This window comes from Aricia agestis, chromosome Z (assembly GCF_905147365.1).
Source record: "Aricia agestis chromosome Z, ilAriAges1.1, whole genome shotgun sequence".
NCBI lineage: Eukaryota > Metazoa > Arthropoda > Insecta > Lepidoptera > Lycaenidae > Aricia > Aricia agestis.
The window spans coordinates 12,256,746-12,283,409 of NC_056428.1; the positions used below are offsets into that span (position 1 = coordinate 12,256,746).

Sequence of the window (26,664 nt, forward strand, 5' to 3'; positions counted from 1 at the left end):
TGACCCACGACGGGAAACGTCAATTTCGGCGTTTCGCTTCGATAAAAATGAAAGGATCTGGTATAGTAATAACACGGCTGATACTTGTAATTTTAGCCGTTCGGCTATTCTGATTGACCTTGAAAGGGCTGGCTGTTTAATAAAACGCCTAAGTTGCGTTGTACGCGTAGTTCATTTAAGATTTCAGTAGGTACTTACTTAGCTCGATTCTGCTAACCAACATCTTCTATTGTTAATCCAACGACAACAATAACACAGCTTTGATCTAATCCGGGTCTTATAAAGAATAGTTATGATTTAAACAAACATCAAACTACATATTTTTGGACTTTTGACCGATCAGAAGTCAGAATGCGTTAGTTTTAAACATTTGACTGTATTGGTCCATCATAGGCCAAAAGTGAGAGCGAAAATCCAATTTTACTAGTCTCCTTTCCTCACCGGATAAAGCGTAAAAGTCTAGGAGTAGGCTGGCTTTTATCTAGAACTAGCTGTCCCGGTGAACTTCGTGTCACTTAAAAACCTTCCCTGGACTTCTACGAATATTTTAAGACTAAAATTAGCCCAATCCGTCCAGCCGTTCTCGAGTTTTGCGCTTAGCAACACATTCAGCGACTCATTTTTATATTATAGACTAGACTGCGGTGAGAGATCTTATAAGGGAGTCTAAATGTCAAGGAGAACAGCTGGATCTAATTTGTCATGATCCTAGCCTTCAACTTATGCCTCATTTACAATGACTGGCGTGGGAATTTAATTACAGTAGCTCGTTTTGCGTGGCCACTCGGTTTCTTTCCACGAGAGAATGAATAGAGAAAAGAGAGAGCAGAGGTCAGTTTGTCTCTTAAATCTGCCGGTATGTATTTCTATTATGGGCATGCTAAGCCTGTAGAAAAGGTGAAATAATCCTACATTGTCCTTAAATTCAATGCTTTAAGGCAGGGATTAATCTCAATCAAAAACGATGACCTTGCACACAACCAAAGACCAAGCGTATACACATCGCAATAAGATTCATTTTAGCTTAGCATAAAACTGTAACAACTCTGGCGGATCTTCGCTATTTTTCATGTTTTTTTTTTAAATATCTTTGGAAATAAATATTAAGAAACAAAATTGTTCGGTTAAAGAAGTTTTAATATATATTTACTAACAATTTATTCAAATAAAATGTATAATTATCCTAGTTAATACTTATATTTCGACGAAATAGAGTTTTTTCAGAGGTGAGTTTGTTAATTAATTACAGCCAAAGTATTACGTTTTATTAAAATGTTTATGGTTTAAGGTATTTTAAATATTGTGCTTTATATCTCATATTTTTTAACACTTCGTTATTATATTGGAACTAGGTAAACCGGGAGTCACGGAATAACAAATTGGGATTGATCCTCGCCTTAAGGGAAATGTAGGACAATGTAGGAAACCTTTGAATTTACTCGAGAACTGAGCACCTTTAATTTATCATCTACAGGGCCTTATTCTTGCACTTCCGATTGTCGTTTGGTTGAAAGTGCCTTACAATCGATCCGAGATTCGAGTTATGAGAATTTTAACATGGGGAAATGCTTTACGCATCCCCGGCAAATTGGGGATATCGGCCGGGTTATGTGGGGCTCCTGTCTACCCACTAAAACCCCATGGTGCTCCACTCATCGCTTAAGGCAGAGTTGCGGACGTACGATGGAACCTACCACAATTATATACAATGACCCTGGATCTCAATTCTCGAACTACTAAAATATTCCATCTTAACTAAGGATCTTGTGATTACCAGAATAAATTGTCAATTTGTTCGTCGACCACGCAATTAATGCTTCGTTAACGAAATACGACACTGATGATGTTTACTGTACTGTATTAGCAGCTCTCGCGTCACTGAAACGGACAAATACTTAAAACTGTGGTCTAAGTTGTTAGATAACGACCTATTGTTATTTGTTGTTAAAATATGGTTCAGATTGGTGTGACTGTGACCAGACAGACGCATTTCGCGGTGGACCACTTGGAAATTCGTGACCAGAGTAAAATCATTAATTGGTTATATTATATTTAGCGCCACACTCCTACATCGGGTTATTGAAGTTTCATACGCACATCGGTATATAACGAGTAACGACAGCTAAAATCAATCTAGTGGGCTCCGGCCTGACTGAGATCTCGCTCGGAAGATCATCCTTTGTGGCTCCCAGGCATTGAGAACATATCAGTTGTTTTTTTTTATCCCAGTTCAGGCCGGCATCGCATCTGCAACTCTTCTAATGTTGCGAGTGTCCATGGGCGACGGTGATGCTTTCCATCAGGTGACCCGTTTGCTCGTTTGCCCCTCTTATGTTATAAAAAAATGTTCAACTAGTTTGGGCGCACTTGCTTGGACATGAGTGCTACTAGATTAAACAGGAGACCCTTTTGGCCAAACGTTAGTGCTCTGGTGCGTTCAGTTAGATATTATCTTCAACGCAAACAGGTACAGGGAAGGTATCATACATTGAACAGTAATTCACACGTTATTGACTGGTTATACGTGGTTACACAAATATAAGTCGTTAATGTGTACGTTAAATAGATGGGTATCAAGTTACATATTCATGTGTCTCATTCAGTGTGTAAATATCAGCTAGCTATTGAAAAGGACCCGAAATGTTATGGTTAGTATGAACTACGAACCTATCTGATGCTTCCAGTTTTGACATGTTTCAAACATGTTTATAATTTTTCTAGCATACCATTGTTCTATCTGATAAGTGATAAGGTGTAATATTTAACAGTTGGAGTATTTTCAAGATAGGCGTACAAAATGGCCAATTTTGGCCGAATTCCGGGATATGTCCGGTTTCATCCGTAGTTCGTACACCTTTCCTTTCATTTTTAAAAGCCATTAGTAAAAAAAATTGAACGTAATACATACAATTAAAAAGTTATTATGCACTGGTAAATTTTGATATTTCTGTCTTAATAATTGCTAAGAACCATTCAGCTCATCACATCAAACCACATTTAACATCTATGGGTATTAGATTTCATCTACTCAGTGTATTGAATATGGATGTATTCCACATGGTGATTCCGTAGCCATCAAATTATACATACAACATGCTTGGGTGGCCGCCCTATCGTCCGAGTGAGCACACATCTAATAACTTTACAGGTGAATGCTTGTGATTTAATTATTCTCTACTACCTGATCGTCTAGCGCCACTTTATTATACATTGCTAGTGTAGTAAAGTTATAGGAGAGACATTAGTGGCTGAATACGAGTTATTTTCTGTTCCAATAAATGACGAATCATGTAAGATCATCTATCATCATCTTATGCTAAGGTTTGATTTGATTAGCTTGATTCGTTAACTAGCTAATCTAATCTAACTATTAAATTATTCTCTTCTAGCTTTTAGCCTTATGCAGCTCATCACACATTCTATTTCTCATAAAACCAATACAAAACTCTCATACTATCCTACATAAACGACTTTGTCTATCAACTCTTAACCAGGGCCTTGTTCTTATGTTCCATAGGTGGTAGGACGCTCCCGCCTATAAACCATGACATAATATTATAGTTAGTTAGTTAGTTCCCGAACCGGTGGTAGGCCTCATGCAGACGTCCTAAAAGTGTTAACTGTTTATTTTTTTAAACTGCCTATACATAAAGTGAGAGCTGCTTTTAACATACAACTTGTACAATTCCAGGCGGCGCATGCAGCAGCTAAAGCTATGGCAGCAGCGCGAGAAGGAGTGGGCGCGGCGCGGGGGCAAGCGCGACAAGAGCAACAAGCGCAACATCTACTTCAGCGACAGCGTCATGCTGCTGGAGGCGGCAGCCAGGAACGATATCGAGGAAGGTGTGTGTGTGTGATCTTTAACCGCTTTTTAACTTTTTTTTTATAAAATAAGAGGACAAACGAGCAAATGGGTCATCTGATGGAGAGCAACTACCGGCGCCCATGGACACTCTCAACATTCGAAGAGCTGCATGTGCTTTGCCGGCCACCTCCGACCGAAAAGCTCTAAAAGCTTTCAAACGAAAAAAAAACTAGACCAAAAGCAGCCCGGGCGCAGGCCAACGTAAGCCCTACGTATGTGTGCGTGTGAGGTTGATGTGATGCGTCGACAAGGGGTAGTCTGTATGTCTGTTCGTGGCATCGTAAACGGGTGGAACGATATTGCTCTAGTTTTTTATTGTTTGAAAGCTGATATGATCGAGTGTTCTTAGTTGTTTATTATCGGTCCGCTCAGTGCTCAAAACTTTCAGCTTGTAAGAAACTTTCAGTGATTTTATCGTTACAATATTAAAATATAAATTGCATTCTACTACCTGACACGCATTACCGTCCCAAATGGGGAGTTGTTATAATTTTTTTAATTTAATACAAACTAATAATATGATAGACGCGTCGGTGAAGATAGTATAATATGCTGGTGTCGCTATTCGCATCTGTTAAGAGGATACCACAGCGGCTAGAGAAATGAAAAAAAAGTACGTGTAATATCTATAGCTGTCTCCCTTACCTCAAGCCTATACCGCAGAACGCGATAGAGACAACTGCAGAAAATCCAGAAAATCAACGATTCGTTGTCCCCTGATTCCTTCTCCAAAACTTAACCGATTTAAGTACTTTTTTCATTAAAGATTAAAAAAAGGCTTGAGCTGTGTTCCTATGTTTTGCTTTTTTTGTATAATCTATCCAAATCTGTTTTCTGGACGTTTGAACACAGTGGAAAATCTGGCCATTTTTTTGGGTTTTTGATCGTTCATATCTTATTTAATAATTAAATTATGAAAAAAAAGAAAACATAGGGACATTGTATTAGTGGCCGTAGATATTCAGGAAAAAAATTATAACTCTACTAGCATTATCCAGGGAGGAAACAGGGGACAACGTTTGTATGGAAAAAATGGCGGTGTGGAATCCTCTTAATAATAATTAATTACTCATTGCTGATTATTTATTTGATACAGTAGTAGGCGCCAAACCAGTATCACTAGATAACACAGATTATGTTATACTGCAGTTTGTACCTACTCTTTATAAGCCCCGCATACTTTTCATGAGCGATATTAAAGTTGTATGTGGCTTATTACAGTAAACATTAGAACATTTGAAAGGAATTACTATATAGATTTAATATTATGACTTTCAGGCAGGTCAAATATTTTTAGAACAAGTAGGGTTTGGGTGTGTACTAATAAGTACGGTTAAATTAAAGTCCTTTAATTGGGACCGCTAATTGAGTTCGTGGTCTCGTGACTGAAACGAGTTAATTTATTAAATATTTTCAATTATATTAATTGAACGTTTTAACAACTCAGTGTTGTTTATGTATTAGGGGTTGATTAAAATCGTCATTTATCCCGGTTGACATTTAAATTCATGCGTTATCGATGGCGACATGGCTAAAAACTCCGGGTATTTATTCTAATCGCATTTGATAGTTTCGAGACTTTTGACAATGAAGTTAAATGTCAAAAATGTATGTACAATTATTGTTTATGTATGGCAATCGACAAATTAAGCCCTCAGTACACTTTAGGCCAACTCATTAATCCTTCGATCGTGGATTCCTGGAAATCTATTATTATTGTTATTCTATTGTGTCTTGCTCACCGGTTAGCTTAAGGGGCTTGATGGGTCAATATTATGGCCAAGTAGGCATCTACTCGTTGGCCAAATGCGCTTGCTCAAATGTGATCAGCGGGCTTTAGTATTGCAAGCGCTATAAATTATAATATAACTATTTTATATGTAGTTTTCATATACTTAATTGAGGAAAATTATGTGTTATATTTATAAAACTAAGTCGTCGTTGACCGATACCATCGAGTGTTATTGCTAAATGAAGAAAAAATCGGAACTAGGATAAGAAAAGATAGAGTTTTTACTTATATAATTAAATTTATGAAATAATAAATAATGTTGCTCCAATTTACCTACGACGTCTTTTAGGTTACGCGCGACCACTGCGCTGTCAAAAGAGTGCACGCCCGCTTGAAGGTTAATTCGTAATCTTATATCTTTAAACGAGCAATTCTTATATATATATATCGATCGATAAATCGATCTAGCTAGGAATAATTTTTAGAAAATGTCATTTTCATCGAATACCGAGCAAAGCGTATCGGTCAAATAGCTAGTTATTATTATGTAACTAAGCTATCTTATTCAATTTGACTAAGTACTCTGCAAATACAAGAAGCCATTGGCGAATTTATTGCCCGATTTGTCATCTCCATAAAATACTAGTTAGCCTTGTATAAGTTCCTGATCGATTACAATTTACACTTGAACAAACCATGATGTAATGCACTGCAGATGACATTGCGAATTAGCTAAACATGCTATCGACAATATCTCATATAAACATAGGATTAGTCTCATCCAATTAGAAACATTTAACAGGACTTGTGGTGGTTTAACGGTAGTTCTTAGTGTTAACTGTTAAGGCATACCATACGTTTTTAAAATGATGCATTCATTCAGTGATGGGCTGTTATCATTACAGATGAAATGTGATATTATTAACGTATAATTTTTATTACACATGTGTATTGTGTAGCCAGCTATCTTGTTGTGTGTCTTGTTTATTTAGCACTGTAATAATAATCTTAGTTTAGAATTTCAACCAATCAGAACACGAATGATTTAATCGAGAATAACATTTCTAGTTTTATCATACCGAGACTGGGATAACCACGAAACGGTTTTGAGACTCAAACAAATAACAATCGTACGAAAATGCTGCGTCCTACTCTAACAAACGTGAAATGACGTTGTTAGAGCAGGACGCGGCATTCTCGTCCAATTGTTTTAGTCTCAAAACCATTTTATGGTACGGGCCCTGCTTCGCAACCATATCGGAGTTTCGGATTAAAATAGTAGACAGAATCGGTACTGAGTTAGGAATAATCACAAGTTGAGAAAGTCATACGTCACACAAAACCAGATAATATATCTGATGTAAAAGTAACAGTGTGTGCCGGGTAAAAGTGTAATTGCTTTTCATCACGTCACCTGTTAGTTCATTACAATATACACTCTCCTTTTACCTGGCTGACTTTGCAAAAATCTATGACGATACAAAAAATTCATATAAGAATGACAGGAACAATTTTAAACCAAGTAACAAGATTATTACCAAAACAGGTGATGGTGTGTCAACAGATAGTAATACAATGTTTTGTCTTTATCTTAAAGTTTATATTTTGTTCGCGGGCTTTGAGCGTGGCGAATCAAGAAATTCCGTAACGAAAATAAACCTAACTCCCCTCACTCCTACCGGCACAGCGGTACGGCGTTGCCGTGTTTCGTCTAACGTCGTTTTAGTTCGACAGACTTCGGCACGGTGTTTGTGTGCGGGCGACTACACATATGCGAATTGCATAATTGCATAAGCTGATAAAAATGCTATGCAATAACTTTACCGCGGCAATTCCAAGTGCCACGCGCATTTTTCTTCGATTAGACGATAGAAAACAATTGTATAACTAAAATATGGCGTCGTCCGGACCATGTAGAGTGTATTCATGATTTGTAGACAAATTGCTAGTTGTTATTGAAATTTTATAAATAGCAATTGCATCAATACTTCTAAAGAGTTAGATGTACATTGTGCATGTATTATGTAAATCTGTTGCTGCGAAAAATACTTTAGTGATAAGCAAATAAGGTAATATTTTTCTAGGACAGATAGCTAATATTATGTAACAAATAATTGTCTATACTGTAGTACTAGCCGACCCGCGGCGGGTTTTCTTTATTAAATCACTCTACATATTACAAACAACCGTATCAAAATCAATTGTGTGATTTTAAAGATTTAAGCACACGCTGTACACATAACAGAGACAGGCAAAAAAGCTACTTTGTTTTATGCTACATAGTAGTTAATAATATTCGTATTGTTTTCAGTTCGGAGGCTGCTCGCGCGCGGTGTCACCCCTGACGCCACAAACGAGGACGGTCTCACAGCCCTGCACCAGTGCTGCATAGACAACAACGAGGCCATGATGAGGCTGCTCCTCGACAACGGTGCCAACGTCAACGCCGAAGACAGCGAGAAATGGACGCCACTCCACGCGGCCGCCACGTGCGGCAACCTCAACCTAGTCCGCATACTTATACACAGGGGGGCTAACCTACTTGCTGTAAACGGCGACGGCAACATGCCCTACGACATATGCGAAGAAGAAAGAACGCTAGATGCGATAGAGAGTGAGATGGCAGCTAGGGGAGTTACTCAGAGACTGATTGATGAGACTAGAGCGGCTACGGAGATGCAAATGCTTTTAGATGTAGCCGAGTTAGTTAAGCAAGGGATGGACTTAGATGAGCCTAGAGATAACCAGGGAGCGACGCTGGTAAGTTGATATTTAATAACAGTAAATGAAAAATTTCATCTTCCCACAAATCAATTTCTCTGATAGTTCCTATATCATACTTTTTATGATACTTGTGGCTATTAAAGCTAAACTCAATAATAATTCTTCATATTTTCAGCTCCACATAGCGTCCGCGAACGGGTACATGAAGGTGGTGGAGTTTCTCCTGGAGCATCGCGCGTCCACGGACGTGGTCGACCACGACATGTGGCAGCCCGTCCACGCGGCTGCCTGTTGGGGACATGTGAGTTTTGTATACTGTAGTATTTACTTCCCCATAGTTGGTAGTAAGCCTATTTTTGTCAGATTTCTGTTTGGAAATACTATGAATGCTAATGAATTTTCTGCAGCTCTTAAGGTCTCACCGCACTAGGCGACTCTACGCTTTGCACTTGTACTATCAGAGAAGTTGATTCCTATGCAAATCGGGGACCTACCTAATTTGGTCGCGTTACGTCAAACCCAGCCGACCGATCACAGCTAACATTGAATTGACTTAAGCCGACCACATGACTTAGGTCCGCCATCTGCATAGGAATCAACTTCCCTGATAGTACATATATCACTTTTCGAGTAAACACATAGAGAAAAATTTTTACCCCACCCCTCGCAATATAAAAATACATTAGAAATATTGTAAAATATTTTGTGCCTACCTTAGCATCTTAAAACTCATGTTCAAAAGCAAGTCTGATATATTAATGCGTCAATAATAATAATAATATACATTATGCCAATAAATAAATGTTTCCGTTTCACTATTCACGTATTAGTAACATCCATCAACAACATTAAATCAACAAACAGACAGCGGCAAAAACCCTGCAAACTGTACGCAGAAATTTATTATAACGCCCAACGACTTGATCTCTGAGTTGTGTATTCGATATTCGGCATAGCGGAAAACTAAGGGAAAATCAGACCGCAACGCGACGTGTAGATGCATTTCTAAATTTGTATGGATTTGACAGATTCGCAAGACGTTTCACGCAATTGAAATCTGTCAAATCCATAAAAAAAATGCATCTACGCAACGCGTTGCGGTCTGAATTTACCCTAAGTCGCTTCCCGCTGTCTGTCCCTATGTTTTATTTTATTGCGATTAAATAATAAATTCAAAAGAAAAGGTAAAGGTTTATATGTGTAATGTGTGTAGACAAATGTGTAATAGTGAAGACCTAATATACTCGAGAAATACTAAGGTTTTGCAAATTGCACCCGTGCAAAGCCGAGGGGGTTTTTCTTGTCATTAATATCTTATTATAATAATAAAAATGTAATGTTTATGCTTGGCAAAGTTTGAAATTCAAAAGAAAAGGTAAAGGTTTATATGTGTAATGTGTGTAGACAAATGTGTAATAGTGAAGATCTAATATACTCGAGAAATACTAAGGTTTTGCAAATTGCACCCGTGCAAAGCCGAGGGGGTTTTTCTTGTCATTAATATCTTATTATAATAATAAAAATGTAATGTTTATGCTTGGCAAAGTTTGAAATTCAAAAGAAAAGGTAAAGGTTTATATGTGTAATGTGTGTAGACAAATGTGTAATAGTGAAGACCTAATATACTCGAGAAATACTAAGGTTTTGCAAATTGCACCCGTGCAAAGCCGAGGTGGTTTTTCTTGTCATTAATATCTTATTATAATAATAAAAATGTAATGTTTATGCTTGGCAAAGTTTGAAATTCAAAACAAAAGGTAAAGTTTTATATGTGTAATGTGTGTAGACAAATGTGTAATAGTGAAGACCTAATATACTCGAGAAATACTAAGGTTTTGCAAATTGCACCCGTGCAAAGCCGAGGTGGTTTTTCTTGTCATTAATATCTTATTATAATAATAAAAATGTAATGTTTATGCTTGGCAAAGTTTGAAATTCAAAAGAAAAGGTAAAGGTTTATATGTGTAATGCGTGTAGACAAATGTGTAATAGTGAAGACCTAATATACTCGAGAAATACTAAGGTTTTGCAAATTGCACCCGTGCAAAGCCGAGGTGGTTTTTCTTGTCATTAATATCTTATTATAATAATAAAAATGTAATGTTTATGCTTGGCAAAGTTTGAAATTCAAAAGAAAAGGTAAAGGTTTATATGTGTAATGTGTGTAGACAAATGTGTAATAGTGAAGACCTAATATACTCGAGAAATACTAAGGTTTTGCAAATTGCACCCGTGCAAAGCCGAGGTGGTTTTTCTTGTCATTAATATCTTATTATAATAATAAAAATGTAATGTTTATGCTTGGCAAAGTTTGATATTTCTCGCTCCAAAGACATGGAACTGATTCTAAAGAGATTGAGATTCAGCCACCGAACTAAGTGTCCACCACTATTTAATACTGATTTAGTCACAATATGTCTTATATTTATTTATTTATATCAGGCTACGTAGGCCCATACATAATATACCTTAATGACTAATATACAGTGTTCTGGCGTAAACACCGCTATTTTTGAAAGCATCAAATGAGCCCGTCAAAATGAACAACTTTTTCTATGAGAACAATGTTGGGAACTCAAAAAAACTGCCGTCTTCATGCCCATACGGATGCCCGGATCAGCAATAGTTGTATGTTGTTTCAAGGATAACAGTGTTTACAGGAACATCTTGTTTAAGTGTATATAAAACAGCAGTGCAAGGAAAACTAAGGGAAAATCAGACCGCAACGCGACGTGTAGATGCATTTCTAAATTTGTATGGATTTGACAGATTCGCAAGACGTTTCACGCAATTGAAATCTGTCAAATCCATAAAAAAAATGCATCTACGCAACGCGTTGCGGTCTGAATTTACCCTAAGTCGCTTCCCGCTGTCTGTCCCTATGTTTTATTGTATTGCGATTAAATAATAAATTCAAAAGAAAAGGTAAAGGTTTATATGTGTAATGTGTGTAGACAAATGTGTAATAGTGAAGACCTAATATACTCGAGAAATACTAAGGTTTTGCAAATTGCACCCGTGCAAAGCCGAGGTGGTTTTTCTTGTCATTAATATCTTATTATAATAATAAAAATGTAATGTTTATGCTTGGCAAAGTTTGAATTTCAAAAGAAAAGGTAAAGGTTTATATGTGTAATGTGTGTAGACAAATGTGTAATAGTGAAGACCTAATATACTCGAGAAATACTAAGGTTTTGCAAATTGCACCCGTGCAAAGCCGAGGTGGTTTTTCTTGTCATTAATATCTTATTATAATAATAAAAATGTAATGTTTATGCTTGGCAAAGTTTGAAATTCAAAAGAAAAGGTAAAGGTTTATATGTATAATGTGTGTAGACAAATGTGTAATAGTGAAGACCTAATATACTCGAGAAATACTAAGGTTTTGCAAATTGCACCCGTGCAAAGCCGAGGTGGTTTTTCTTGTCATTAATATCTTATTATAATAATAAAAATGTAATGTTTATGCTTGGCAAAGTTTGAAATTCAAAAGAAAAGGTAAAGGTTTATATGTGTAATGTGTGTAGACAAATGTGTAATAGTGAAGAAATAATATACTCGAGAAATACTAAGGTTTTGCAAATTGCACCCGTGCAAAGCCGAGGTGGTTTTTCTTGTCATTAATATCTTATTATAATAATAAAAATGTAATGTTTATGCTTGGCAAAGTTTGAATTTCAAAAGAAAAGGTAAAGGTTTATATGTGTAATGTGTGTAGACAAATGTGTAATAGTGAAGACCTAATATACTCGAGAAATACTAAGGTTTTGCAAATTGCACCCGTGCAAAGCCGAGGTGGGTTTTCTTGTCATTCATATCTTATTATAATAATAAAAATGTAATGTTTATGCTTGGCAAAGTTTGAAATTCAAAAGAAAAGGTAAAGGTTTATATGTGTAATGTGTGTAGACAAATGTGTAATAGTGAAGACCTAATATACTCGAGAAATACTAAGGTTTTGCAAATTGCACCCGTGCAAAGCCGAGGTGGTTTTTCTTGTCATTAATATCTTATTATAATAATAAAAATGTAATGTTTATGCTTGGCAAAGTTTGAATTTCAAAAGAAAAGGTAAAGGTTTATATGTGTAATGTGTGTAGACAAATGTGTAATAGTGAAGACCTAATATACTCGAGAAATACTAAGGTTTTGCAAATTGCACCCGTGCAAAGCCGAGGTGGTTTTTCTTGTCATTAATATCTTATTATAATAATAAAAATGTAATGTTTATGCTTGGCAAAGTTTGAATTTCAAAAGAAAAGGTAAAGGTTTATATGTGTAATGTGTGTAGACAAATGTGTAATAGTGAAGACCTAATATACTCGAGAAATACTAAGGTTTTGCAAATTGCACCCGTGCAAAGCCGAGGTGGTTTTTCTTGTCATTAATATCTTATTATAATAATAAAAATGTAATGTTTATGCTTGGCAAAGTTTGAAATTCAAAAGAAAAGGTAAAGGTTTATATGTGTAATGTGTGTAGACAAATGTGTAATAGTGAAGACCTAATATACTCGAGAAATACTAAGGTTTTGCAAATTGCACCCGTGCAAAGCCGAGGTGGTTTTTTTTGTCATTAATATCTTATTATAATAATAAAAATGTAATGTTTATGCTTGGCAAAGTTTGAAATTCAAAAGAAAAGGTAAAGGTTTATATGTGTAATGCGTGTAGACAAATGTGTAATAGTGAAGATCTAATATACTCGAGAAATACTAAGGTTTTGTAAATTGCACCCGTGCAAAGCCGAGGTGGTTTTTCTTGTCATAAATATCTTATTATAATAATGAAAATGTAATGTTTATGCTTGGCAAAGTTTGATATTTCTCGCTCCAAAGACATGGAACTGATTCTAAAGAGATTGAGATTCAGCCACCGAACTAAGTGTCCACCACTATTTAATACTGATTTAGTCACAATATGTCTTATATTTATTTATTTATATCAGGCTACATAGGCCCATACATATTATACCTTAATGACTAATATACAGTGTGCTGGCGTAAACACCGCTATTTTTGAAAGCATCAAATGAGCCCGTCAAAATGAACAACTTTTTCTATGAGAACAATGTTGGGAACTCAAAAAAACTGCCGTCTTCATGCCCATACGGATGCCCGGATCGGCAATAGTTGTATGTTGTTTCAAGGATAACAGTGTTTACACGAACATCTTGTTTAAGTGTATATAAAACAGCAGTGTATTGTTGCAGCTGGAAGTTCTGGAGCTATTAGTGCAGTACGGCGCCGACCTCAACGTGCGGAACAAACACGACGAGACACCCGCTGGTGAGTACTGACTGAGGATTTTTGTTTGTTCATCAATAAATAAATGAATAAAAGTAAAATGACAAAAATATAAAATGTTCGAACTGGCAACCTTATTGCTGAAAGCAGTCTCTTCCAGTTCAATATACACAGCACAAAAGCAAATACAAAAAAATCTTGCCACAAAAACTATATGTGTATTTTAACGTAATAGGAGGAGAAATAGCACTGCAACCTACATTTCGCTACACAAATCTTCTAAGAACGGCTGTATACGACGAATGAAAACTAAGTATTGGGTTTCAGTTCAGCCTGACTAAATATACCACAACATTCGGTCGAAAGATCTTCCATTAGGGTCTCCATTCTGAGGCAGATTCAAAGTCACGGTTGGTAGGGTAGAGGGACACGCACACACAGATCTGCAACGTATGATGATTTTGTATCTCGTGACAACAATACAGCACACGATTATTATTATTTACCTATCATTATTTCTTTAGATATCTGCGAAGAGGGCGAGATGCGAGGCCGCATCGTGCGGTTAGCGGCCGAGCAGGAGGAGGTGCGACGTCGCGCCGCCAGTGTAGCTGGTGAACGACTACGGGCAGCGAGACGTTCCTCGTCAACAGCATCGGCGACAAGGTGAGTGATAGAGATGGGATATGTGGGAAAGAGATATGAGATCATCGTATTGTGTGATTAGTGGCCAAATAAGTGGAGGTGTGTCGTGGCACCGCTAGAGTCACCGGTAAGCGATTGCGGGCAGCACTCTGCCGTAGGCTGTATACGAGGAACGTTACTACGTTTCTACAGCGTCGGCGACAAGGTGAGTGAGAGAGATGGAAAAGGTGGAAGAGAGAATATAGAAAAGAGCGAGATGCAGGAGGAGGTATAGCGTCGTCAGCGTAGCCGGCGAGCAATGCGGGCTGCACGCAGCACGACGTTCTTCTTCTACTGCGGCTACCAACTGAGTAAAAGTGATGGGAGATGTGGACAAGAGATAGAAGATGCGACGCTGCTAGCGTCGTCGACGAGCGGCGATCGTCGCGAGACAAATGGATCATGGTCTTTATCCACAGCCTCAGCGACCTTGTTTCATCTCTCTCACACTCTCTCTCTGTCTGTCTTTTTGTGACGTTTTGGGCAAACATGATATTAAAAGTTAATAACATTATAATCCTTGGGATTACTCAACACTGTTCGTAAGTGCATTATGAAACACCAACCTTAACCTTACTCATTACTGTAACATTTAACCTTACAATGAATATTAAGTTGTAATCGTTCAGGGTGCGGTCTGTGCGGCGCACGTCGCTCCGGGAGAAGCAGATGGCGGCTAAGGCGGACGTGCGGGGCGAGGCGCGATTGCGGGAGACCTTCGACTCCGCCGCTGATGATGATTATCAGGTATGATTGTGTGTTTATGTTGTGATATTAGGCCTATCTTAATACATAATATATAAAAATCTATTGTCATGATGTATGTTCCCAATGAACTCTTCACCAAGTCAACCAATTGTGATGAGAGTTTTATGTTTATTGTAAATTACACTGTACACATTTTATGTATAATTTGGTCCAACTTAAGATAAAGGATAGTTTCTATTTCGAATAATTGTCCTAATCTATACTAATCTCAGGAACTACTGGTCCGATTTGAAAATTTCTTTCAGTGTTAGAACTTAGAGTTCATTTATCGAGGAAGGCTATGGCTATATTTTATCACGCTAAGACTAATAGGAGCGAAGAAACAGAAGAAAATGTGGAAAAGACGGTAAAAATTATTTGAAAGGGCTTATCTCACGAACTACTGGAGCAATTTTTATGTTATTTGGCACAGATAAAAAGTAGACAACGTGAAGAATCATAGGCTTTTTTATGGGCTAATTTGTCTGTGAAATTCCTAATTTACGCGGGCCAAGCCGCATGGAACGTCTAGTCTAATGTATAAAAATAAGTCGGGTTTTTCTTCCTGACGCTAGAACTCTAGAACGCACGAACCGATTCCACGGTTTTGCATTCGTTGGAAAGGTCTCGGGCTCCGTGAGGTCTATAGAAAAAAAAAATCAGAAAAAACTTCAAGAGAAAAGCAGGAAAACTGGGAAAATCATTTTATGCTAAAACAACGTTTGCCGGGACAGCTAGTAATATATAAATAACAATACCTAAAACAAAATATGGCAGACCATTTTAGTAATGGCGATTTTGCTGTCGAATTGAATTTTTTATTTATTTATTCATGACCTTACAAAGTCCTTCAGCCGTATACAATGTCGAATTGAAACTCTTTTCCGCGTTGTCAGTACAAGCAAGTTTTTTTTATTATTTCACTTTATTCGTAGCGAAGCACGTAGCCGGGCCACTGGTTTACTATAAATATAGTGAGTGTGGCAAAGCGCGCCACCTCGGCAAGTGCGCCAACTACAATTCCATACTACTGATTGGAGATCTGATTTATGGCGCACTTGCCTGGGTTGCGCGCTTTGCCACCTTGACTATAATATCTATGTACTTAATGATTTACGAATCAACTGGAATATAATTAGTATTTTGTGCAACAATATTGTAACTCGGCCTTGTTAATTATAATTTAGCAATTATAGTACCGTATATTACTCTAATAAAGTAATAAACTCTTATCTTTCGACAAAACGCTTCGTTAATTTTAATACAAATTAATTGGCTTAGGAGACTTGTTTTGGTTTAAAAGAACTTTCGGGGCTAACGTAAAGTTAGGTCGAAAAAAAGTTTGTAATTAATTTTGCCAACAATAGTGTATGTAGCGACTTAAAGAATATTACGAATGGGGATTGTCCATTTTTTTTAATTTTGCTCATTACAAAAACATTTCGAGGAATAAGGTCAGTGATCGTTTTTCTATATATAAACGAAATAAATACCCATTAGTTACTTATATTTTTGAACAAATACGTTTAACCTTTGTTTGACCTTCAATGGCGTTAAATTAGCAATAAATTCGACCAACATTACGTTTCGAACTTTTGGTAAGCTTCTCGTATCAGCTTTCACATAATGAGAACTTGCATTTGACGAACCAGCCATTATAAATAAGATTGAAATGAAATTTAAAACATATGCAGAGGTCAATTGGCGGCCGATGATGACGTCAGAGCGAAACTTTAAAAATTTATTGAGAAAAAACTAGCCAATGAATTTCAAAGTTATGTAATTTATATTCTTAAAATACCCTATTTTAACGAAAAAAAATATAAAAAGTACATGTGATTTTTTTTGGACAATGCCCATTACTAAAAATCCGACATGTTGCACATGTCATATCAGAATATTTTTAACGCCTCCGTGGTCTAGTGGTATAGAGCGCGGCTCTTGACTCGGAGATCGTGGGTTCGATTCCCGCGTTAGAAACATGATATTTCCAAGTTTGGCTAGGACAATGCAGGCTGATCACCTGATTGTCTGAAAAGTAAGATGATCCATGCATCAGATGGGCATGTAAAAAGTCGGTCCTGCGCCTGATCTCTTGCACGTCGTGTCGGTCATCCGTCGTGTCCCACTGGGTTATGAGAGTAGTTGCGTAGCTGGCCTGGTTTTAATGAAGCCGGCCACCGTCACCGAAACCGGTGTGGGAGCTATTGTTATTGTATTATCAGAATATTTACAGACTTTTGTCAAACGCCGAACAAAACTTCTGATTATTACTATGTATAGTTGGTGCGTTTTAAGATGATATGGGTGACACTTCTCATATTCCTTGCTACGGGTTATTTTTACAAAAAAAAAAAATCAAAATGTAATAAATTATATTCCATCTACAAAAACAAATGTTTCCTATAATTGTAAATGAATAAAAATGAAAAGTTGCTAAATGCTAACTTATTAATATAAAATTATAAATTTTAACTGTGAAAATAATTATTGTTACGAAAATATTTGCAAAATGTCAGATGCATGAAATGGAACTTATGCCAATAGAGATTGACACTGTTGAATCGAAATCAAATCGATAAAAGGGCAGCCATTTTAAATCGCCGGTGCCACTCTGACACGTCAGTATGAAATCGATAATTTCGATTGCAATTCCTTTACGAAGTGATTCGATATTTTTAAATTATCGATTAAGTTTCTTAGGTAATTTCCATACTTTTGTCAATTATAATGTGTCACCCATATCATCTTAAAACGCACAAACTATAGTATGTGCTATAGGATCTAACAAAACCAAGTGTTAATACTTCAGGGTGTGTATAAAATTGAGTGTGAATGTTAACAGCGCTGAAAGTCCACTTATTTTTTGACTTCTATAATGCGCATACAAACATTTGTTTCTCCCAGCGCTGCTACTTTCACAATGAACTATTTACATTAATGTCCCATTAAACAAAGTATTCATAGGCAGATCAGATAGCAGGCCTACGTCATTTGGTAGAGTTAGGTCAAATACATGTTAGTCGTGATCTGTCAGCTGGGTTTGACATAGCGCGACCAAATTACGTAGGTTCGTCATCCACGTAAGCCGGCCCCTAGACGAGCAATTTTTTTGTCAATATCACGCTTCAATTTTATTGAACAGTTTATTTGACAATTAGATTGAAGGCGCGCCAATTTCAATATCAACCCTAGACGGTCAATAATACTTACTACTCGTAGAGATCGCCCAATGGTCGCAATTCGACCTTAAATTTAATTGTCTTCTTCTTTTGGCTCCCCGTCCAAAGTATTGACTATTTCAGATTTAATAAAAAAAACAACAATCTATTTTTAATTTGACAACAGACTTCAACCATAAACAATAGAGTATAATTCGTATGTAAAGGCTTGTCATTCAAAAAGATGGTAGTGTGCACATTGTAGTGTGTGTAATGTTTTATATGTTAAAAAAAATGTATGATAAATAATATAATAATAATAATATAATAATAACATCATTTCAAAATAATATAAGCTCGATGCACTCCTTCGCCATATAAGCTAGGTATAACTGTGCAAAATTTATTCACCTACGTTTCTGCATTTTTCGTCAAAAGGGATATTTTTCGCTCGCATGTCTACAGGGTGTAACAAAAATAAGTGATAATACTTTAGGGTGTGTATGTGTTCCTTGTAGAGAATGCACTGTGAAAGTAGCAGCGCTGAAAGACCAAATTTTTTTTCATTTTTGTATGGGGAAACTCGTGACGCTCGGGCCCTTGCCCATACAAAAGTGAAAAAAAAATTTCTTCTTTCAGCGTTCCTACTCTCACAGTGAACTCTCTATAAGGAACACGTAGACACCCTAAAGTATTATCACTTATTTTTGTTACACACTGTATACATCTATACATCTATACATATAAATAAAATCGGAGTGTCTATTTGTAATATCGAAAGAACCGTTTTTTACTACATGCATACGAATGTATATACGCTATATACACCAAAACAATTTTTTTTACAATTTTTGTCTGTATGTCTGTCTGTCTGTCTGTCTGTTTGTTCCGGCTAATCTCTGAAATGGCTGGAGCGATTTTGACGGGACTTTTATAGGCACATAGCTGATGTAGTAAGGAATAATTTAGGCTACTTTTTAACCGACTCCCGAAAAGGAGGAGGATATATTTTACTTATTATCTTTGTTATCACAATATTTTGTTGACGCGGACGAAGTCGCGGGCAACAGCTAGTAAATAAATAAATATAATAATTAAGCAATACGTTATATTGAAAATAAAATTGCTCGTCTAGGGGTCGGCTATAAATCAACTTATCTCATAGTCATTTGACTTTTACACTCTGTATAAGCTGCTAAAACATCATTATCGGTTAACGGGCTACTATTATATATTAAACCTTAAAAAACTATGACCGACATAATCCGTCCTTAAATCACAACACAGCTCTATGAAATATATACACAGCACATAGCTATAAAGTAGATCCGTTCCATCGCCTCATGCGCCAGCGACCATCGGGCTCGGCGTAATTGGCTGAAACTACTAATTACGTTATATTGCATTGTTTTTGTTGCTTCTTAGAGGTAGCTCAGTGGTAGTCGCTATGTTTTGACAAGGTTCGAATACGTAGTTAAACTTTTTGAGACATTAAATTAAGAAATTTAAAAAAGAACACAATTTTCTATAAAATTTGTGAAACATGTAACAACAATTTATTTATTTCTCACCACATAATGTTTTAAGACAGACACTACATAATTAACAAAATTGCACACACAATATATAACTTAACAATAATAATATTATCACTTGGATTCATGTGAAAGACTGCTGGTTAAAATGGGCAACCGACCCTGTATTTCAGGACACCTGTCAGGCCTCTAGTCTCTATCGCAGGTTATGGGGCTCTACATTACAATATGAAGTAAACTTTGAATAATTGTACGCTGCGTTATGCGTGTTGTATATAAATTATTAATAAGAACGTTTAAATATTTATGAAGATGATGGTTTTTCTGAGCAGTAGGTAGTGCGAAATATTTTCTTGGCATTGGACTAATTTATTTTATTACTTATATTAAAAACCGTTTCTGCACCCGTAGCATGGCAACAGTAGAAATACGAAAGTATAGACAAACAGCGGAGATAAACTGAAGGTACCGTTGCGATCTTTACCGCGGCTAGCCGCGATCGACAATGAATCAAATATAATTCCACTTTATGACATAGACTATACTACTAAAAATTCAAATAAAATCGTACTTAATGACGTATATGTCATACGGCTATGTCATAAAGTGGCATTTTAATTGAATTTTTGCCTATCGCGGCTAGCCGCGGTAAAGATTGGTACGGCACCTTCAGTTTATCTCCGCTGTTTGTCTATACCTTCGTATTGCTACTGTAGCCATGCTACGGGCGCTGTACCCACAATAAACTGTCACGCCCCTATTAACTCTCCATGGAAAATAAATCAAAAGGAATATTCCAAAAATGCGCTTTCTCTGCATATTAGTTACCTAACTGTTTGTTATTGATCGTTTACATGGTAGAAGGCGTGAAAAATAATCTTCGTAGCGTGCTTTAGCTCTCCCTAGACTTGTTAGAGGCTAGAGCAGGGTAGAGGTACTCTACAGGTACTCTGCCTGCTATCACCGGCCCTATCCCGCCTATATTCAACTCTACTCCACCCTGACTGAGCCTGCTCTAACTTCTCTACTCTGCTCTAGCTTGCTCTACCCCTATTTATCCTACTTTAGCTATTTCTACTCTGGTCTCTGAGCGGTAACGCCTCTAGCCTGCTCTACTCCAGCCCGCTCTAGCCTGGTCTATATCTATCGCCATCTATCGTCTTATAGTTTATATCCCAATAAAGTTTACAATTTCCACGTGAACGATGAACGAATTTCGTCGTCACGAAATTGTAGGCAACATCTAGTTTACTCCTTGTAATGCCGAAAGTGATGTATACAATTAGCTATGTGTTTGATTGTATAAAATGTAAATTGTCTCGTTACTAACGAGATGAAAGTAAATCTCGCGCAACATGACGCGCCTCTCTCGCGTATTAATATTCATAATGTTCTGGTGACGAAACGCACTTGTTTTTTTAAATAATATCTATATACCTCTATAGGAGCGATAGACTTCTCCACATCACAAAATTCAATACTACAGTATACTATAAGAGTAATAAATATACTGGTCTCTGCTATAATTAAACATTATGTAGTTAACTAAGTAGTGCCTATATTCTAATCCATTTTTGAGCCTTCTTTAACACATACGAAAATTTCATCATAATCAGTCGAACCGGCTCGCTTTTTGAAATATTTTATTGCAATTGCAATTACCTATATTATTAGGATATTTTATACTAGCACTGAATAAAGATAGAATAAATAAAAACCGGCCAAGTGCGAGTTGGATTCGCCCATGAAGTGTTCCGCAGCAGCAATAAGGTTTATTTATATGAAATTTGGTAGTTTTTTAAGTTAGAGGGGGGGGGGGGGGGGGGACACACATTTTACCACTTTGGAAGAGTCTCTCTCGCAAACTATTCAGGTTAGAAAATTGTACTAGAAACCTCAATATGATTTTTTAAGACCTATCCATAGATACCCCAAACGTATAGATTAGATGAAAATTTTTTTTTGTTTCATTTGTACCTATGGGGACCCCTAAAATTTTTAATAATTTTTCCATTTTTGTATCAACATCTTAATGCGGTTCACAGACTACATCTACTTACTAATTTTCAATAGTGTAGCTCTTATAGTTTTGGAGAAAAGTGGCTGTGACATACGGACGGACAGACAGACAGACAGACATGACGAATCTATAAGGGTTCCGTTTTTTACCATTTGGCTACAGAATCCAAAAAAAATAAAATTAAGTACTCTAAATAATCATAAATTCGGTCTATTTGGCGCTATAATTAATAGTAATAAGTAATAACTAATAAGCAATCCTTTTAATATTTAAATAAGTATAACTAAATAAAAAAAAAACAAATTCCAAGTAAGCGTATTCGCAGTCTGTAATTAGTGTGAAATACAGGGTGTGCGCAATAATTTACGTCGGCCACTCACGTGATGAAAGAAAATAGAAATGATCCTATTGTGTGCTCGCTGGACGGTGACGACTATACTCTGATTTAACTGTTTTACTTTTGTTACAAATTTTACAGGTTTGAACTAGTTATTAAATTATTATAAGACCCATAAAGTTTTAGTACACTACCACCCATACAGTCCAATTTATAATTTAGAAACGAATTTAAGAGGAATAAACACAGTTTTTATTGTAACAATTAACTACAGGTATTAAGAGAATAACAATAAGTAATAATAGTATTTAATTATATTAATTCAAGGCGTAATATTAGATCATGATTATTAATAGGTTAAAACAAAGAAAAATATATATTTTTTGTTTTATTAAATAAAAAGTTAAAACGTTCCACAGACCACACCTAAACAAGAATATAAAATTTTAATTATTTTACTTAAGTAATAAAATATTCCAAACCGAACATAGAACTTTCTCCATTTTTCGATCGGATAAAAATAAAAGTTATATTTCATCAAATCACTGTCTATACTCCACATTTTGTTGTCACTTGTGCTACGACTATTAAAAGCAAGCTCGTTAACTTTTTTACCCTCGGAGATGGCATCCCGTTCCAGTGAGCGGTCGCACTTAATTTTCCCGCGATTTCCCTTGCGACGGCACGCGACGACCGCCCGCGCCGCAGTACCGAAACGGCGCGCGCCTATAATGCATTACGATGTGAAAAAATAAAAAATAAATTAAAAGACCCAACCTGTATATGGCGGGTAAAAATAATGCGTAATTTTGGTGCGGACTTTTTTTATGTTAGTCAATACAGTGGTTTTATTATAATGTGCTAATATACTGCCTGTGTTTTAATGTGCTATTAGAATACTGGATTTTAGTGCTCATTTAGACGAAATATATGACTAGATATGTCTGTGCTTTGACAGTTTGATGTGTTATGTTCTTGTTCGTGTGCGAATGTTTGTTGGCGACCATGTCGTTAGATATAATGTTCTTGACAAATGACAATCTGCACCGACTCCGAAAGGAGCCCCCTGTGTTGGGTCTGCGTTACAGGGTGGGTTTTCTTGTTGTGTCGTTCATAAAATAATTTACTTATTCTCGGTTTCAGAGAATATAAAATATAAAGCCACTGAAAAAATGATTAAAATCGATTCAGCAGTTTTGATTTATATTCATTACTAGCTGTCCCGGTGAACTTCGTGTCACTTTAAAACCTTCCATGCCTACCTAGCATATGCCAATGAGATATCTCACTCTCGAGATACTAAAATTTTGACATTATGAGACGAGTAGTTACTCGTCTCATAATGTCAAAATCTCGACATTATCTCGACCAAACTCTATAAAAATGTGTTATTTCGATGATAGATGACGCGAGAAAAAATGTTTGTCATGCTAGGGTGAATAGAAATGAAGAGACAAACCTTCAAACATCGAGAAAACATGTAGAGTGAAATATCTCGTTGGCGTATGCTAGGTAGGCTGGACTTCTACGAATATTTTAAGACTAAAATTAGCGAAATCGGTCCAACCGTTCTCGAGTTTTGCGCTTAGCAACACATTCAGCGACTCATTTTTTAGGGTTCCGTAGCCAAATGGCAAAAAACGGAACCCTTATAGATTCGTCATGTCTGTCTGTTTGTCTGTCCGTCTGTCTGTCTGTCTGTCCGTCCGTATGTCACAGCCACTTTTCTCCGAAACTATAAGAGCTATACTATTAAAACTTAAGTAGATGTAGTGTGTGAACCACTTTAAAATTTTGATACAAAAATGGAAAAAATATTGAAAATTTCAAGGGTCCCCATAGATACAACTGAAACAAAAAAAAAATTTTTCATCTAACCTATGCGTGTGGGGTATCTATGGATAGGTCTTCAAAAATTATATTGAGGTTTCTAATATTTTTTTTCTAACCTGAATAGTTTGCGAGAGACACTGTTCCAAAGTGGTAAAATGTGTGTCCCCCCTCCCCTCTAACTTCTAAAGTAGGGGTATGATAAGTCTAAAAAAATATATGATGTACATTAATTACTACAAAAACTACCAACGAAAATTGTTTTTTTTTAATTAAATAAGGGGGCAAACGAGCAAACGGGTCACCTGATGGTAAGCAACTACCGTCGCCCATGGACACTCGCAACATCAGAAGAGCTGCAGGCGCGTTGACGGCCTTTTAAGAGGGAATACGCTCTTTTCTTGAAGGTTTGCAGGTCGTATCGGTCCGGAAATACTGCTGGTGACAGTTCATTCAGTTCAGTTTGAACGAGATCTAGCCAGTAGTTTTTTTTTATACGTCATAAATGGTAAACCTTAATTTAACTTTCATTAAATCAACTGAAATATGAAAATAAATCAAAAACCTCTTAATTTCATAAAAATAAACCTTATTGCTGCTGCGGAACCCTTCATGGGCGAATCCAACTCGCACTTGGCCGGTTTTATATTATAGATTACTACCCGTGGCCCGCATTGGTCGGTTCCGCCGCAAAAGCTACGTCTCGCAATTTTTAAATAATATGTAATATCTTCGAAAATATTTAAATCATAATTATGCTGTAAGGGGCCATAATATAGATCTATATTAAATCAACAATGTATAATGTTTAATTGAATAAGGATTAATGCCGTACCTATTGTCCTATTGATTAAAATCGCTTCGAAAATTAGCCATTATTTGTCGTTAAAAGTAAATGACAAAAAACTGTTATTGTGGGATATCCATAAGAGACAAACATAGGTATACCATCGCGGAGTTTTCTGTAGACCTTTTCATTGTGTACAATGCTTAGTAAGTACTTATTTTGATGAATCTCGTAGGGTTAAGTCTGTGTTTGCAATGTAAGCGGAAAAAAATGAAATTATTTACGACATCATATTAGAAACCCCACAAATAACAGTGTTTTTCCACTATTTGATGAATGTTATTATACTTATAAACCTTCCTCTTTAATCACTCTATCTATTAAAGAAAACCGTATCAAAATCCGTTGCGTAGTTTTACAGATTAAAGGGAACAAATTGACATGAGGGAAAAAAAGCGACTTTGTTTTAATTATAATATGTATAGATGTAGACTGTAGTGATGTAGTGATGATGTATGGGTGTAAGTCGATAACATTTCCCATGGCCATTATAACTTTTTTTTATGGTCTAGCTTGCTTAGGTATAAATGTTACCATTTAATTAGTGAATTTCATTAGGTTAATGAGTATCTACTAAGACGAATGGTGTAACAATAAAATAGAACAACACACTCGTAGTATTTTTTCAGTACTTATGGTGAAAAATTTACTGGGATATTTATTTTAGTGCTAAAATGTTGTAAAATCTGTAATACCTATTATTACCTACAATTTTACAAACTCAAGTTTCTAGTATATACTGCTTAAAAAAACCCTTTATCATAAAGGGGTTTTTTAAAGTAGGGGGTTACTCAAGAAATCCTAAATGATTAAAATTATTTCCAGGGCCTCGCAAACGGTATCGAGAATGACCAGAACACGACCAACATCCCTGACCTGTCCCACACGCGGCTGTCCATCACCTCCACAACCTCCAACCAGTCCTACGACTCCAACGTCGACTACGCGGTGCCAAAACACACCTTCACCCGCAACCATCACGACGAATACCAGAAGGACTTCCAAAAAGAGTTTCAAAAGGACTTTCAGAAAGTCACCAACCCGCTCTTTGGGGTTAACGCCGCCTCCCAGTATAACCCTACGGCGCTCGACGAGAAATTCGTGCCCAACGGGATCAGAAAGGCCCCTGAAGGGCAGGACAACGAGGCCTTCAAAGAAGACACAGTTGACGGTAGAAAGGAGGTGACCAATCAAATAGCGATAGCTGATGGCGGCACCGCGACTTACACCACAGACAATAATGGTAAAATCAATGTACATGTCACCGTCATGATAAACGCAGGTAATTATATGCATCCTTATTACACTAATGCACATAACATACCCTAATTAACTGCGAACGATTTTAAACCGTATAACTAGCAGCTAAAGTTGAAAATCGCCTGTGCGTAAATTCAGAAACGTTTCTGAATCTATGTATATGAGGTTTTAGGCTTTAAAAGGTGTGGATACGGTTGAAATTCGTTTGTCGTATCCAAGTTCTAACAGTTGCACAGTTACGGTGGATGGGGGACATTGGATGTGCCGAGGATGCATATGGAGGCAAGCCAGCGGTTGCATGCGATTGTGCTAGTCCGTTCAGTGGCGTAGCTAGGGGCGATAAAAGGGGCGACATAAAAAAAATCACAAAAACAACATAAAAGCATTAATACAACCATAGCATATTATAGTAACGCAGTTGTTTGCTAGAAATCAGTTTGCTAAGCACAGAGATAAGTTTTACATGTGTGTGTATTATTGCATTCAAGTTATCTGATCACGCTTATGAGTTTTTGTATGAGACGGAAGTATGCCGAAAGTCCCAAAATCATCTATAATAATAAATTGGCTTGACATCTCAAGCTTCTTCTTCTTCTTCTTTTGGCGTAAGCCTCCCCATTTAGGAGTTGCCAGCGTCAGAGTTGAGGCGAAAAATGTGAACAGTTATTTTAACTTTC

At 36.6% G+C, this 26,664-nt stretch overlaps 1 protein-coding gene across 2 annotated transcripts in view; it reads left to right on the top strand.

The window, feature by feature from the left end:
• The window catches only part of LOC121738733 (protein phosphatase 1 regulatory subunit 16A), a 47,037-nt gene that overhangs the window by 19,667 nt on the left and 706 nt on the right, over positions 1-26,664 (top strand). Inside the window, exons 3-9 of one of the 2 annotated variants that reach the window (XM_042130962.1) lie at positions 3,692-3,843; positions 7,909-8,357; positions 8,497-8,622; positions 13,533-13,608; positions 14,091-14,232; positions 14,880-14,997; positions 25,553-26,009. In XM_042130962.1, coding sequence (XP_041986896.1) covers positions 3,692-3,843; positions 7,909-8,357; positions 8,497-8,622; positions 13,533-13,608; positions 14,091-14,232; positions 14,880-14,997; positions 25,553-26,009 — 1,520 coding nt within the window. The remainder of the gene's footprint in view (positions 1-3,691; positions 3,844-7,908; positions 8,358-8,496; positions 8,623-13,532; positions 13,609-14,090; positions 14,233-14,879; positions 14,998-25,552; positions 26,010-26,664) is intronic. The other variant, XM_042130963.1, reaches the window with a different exon arrangement.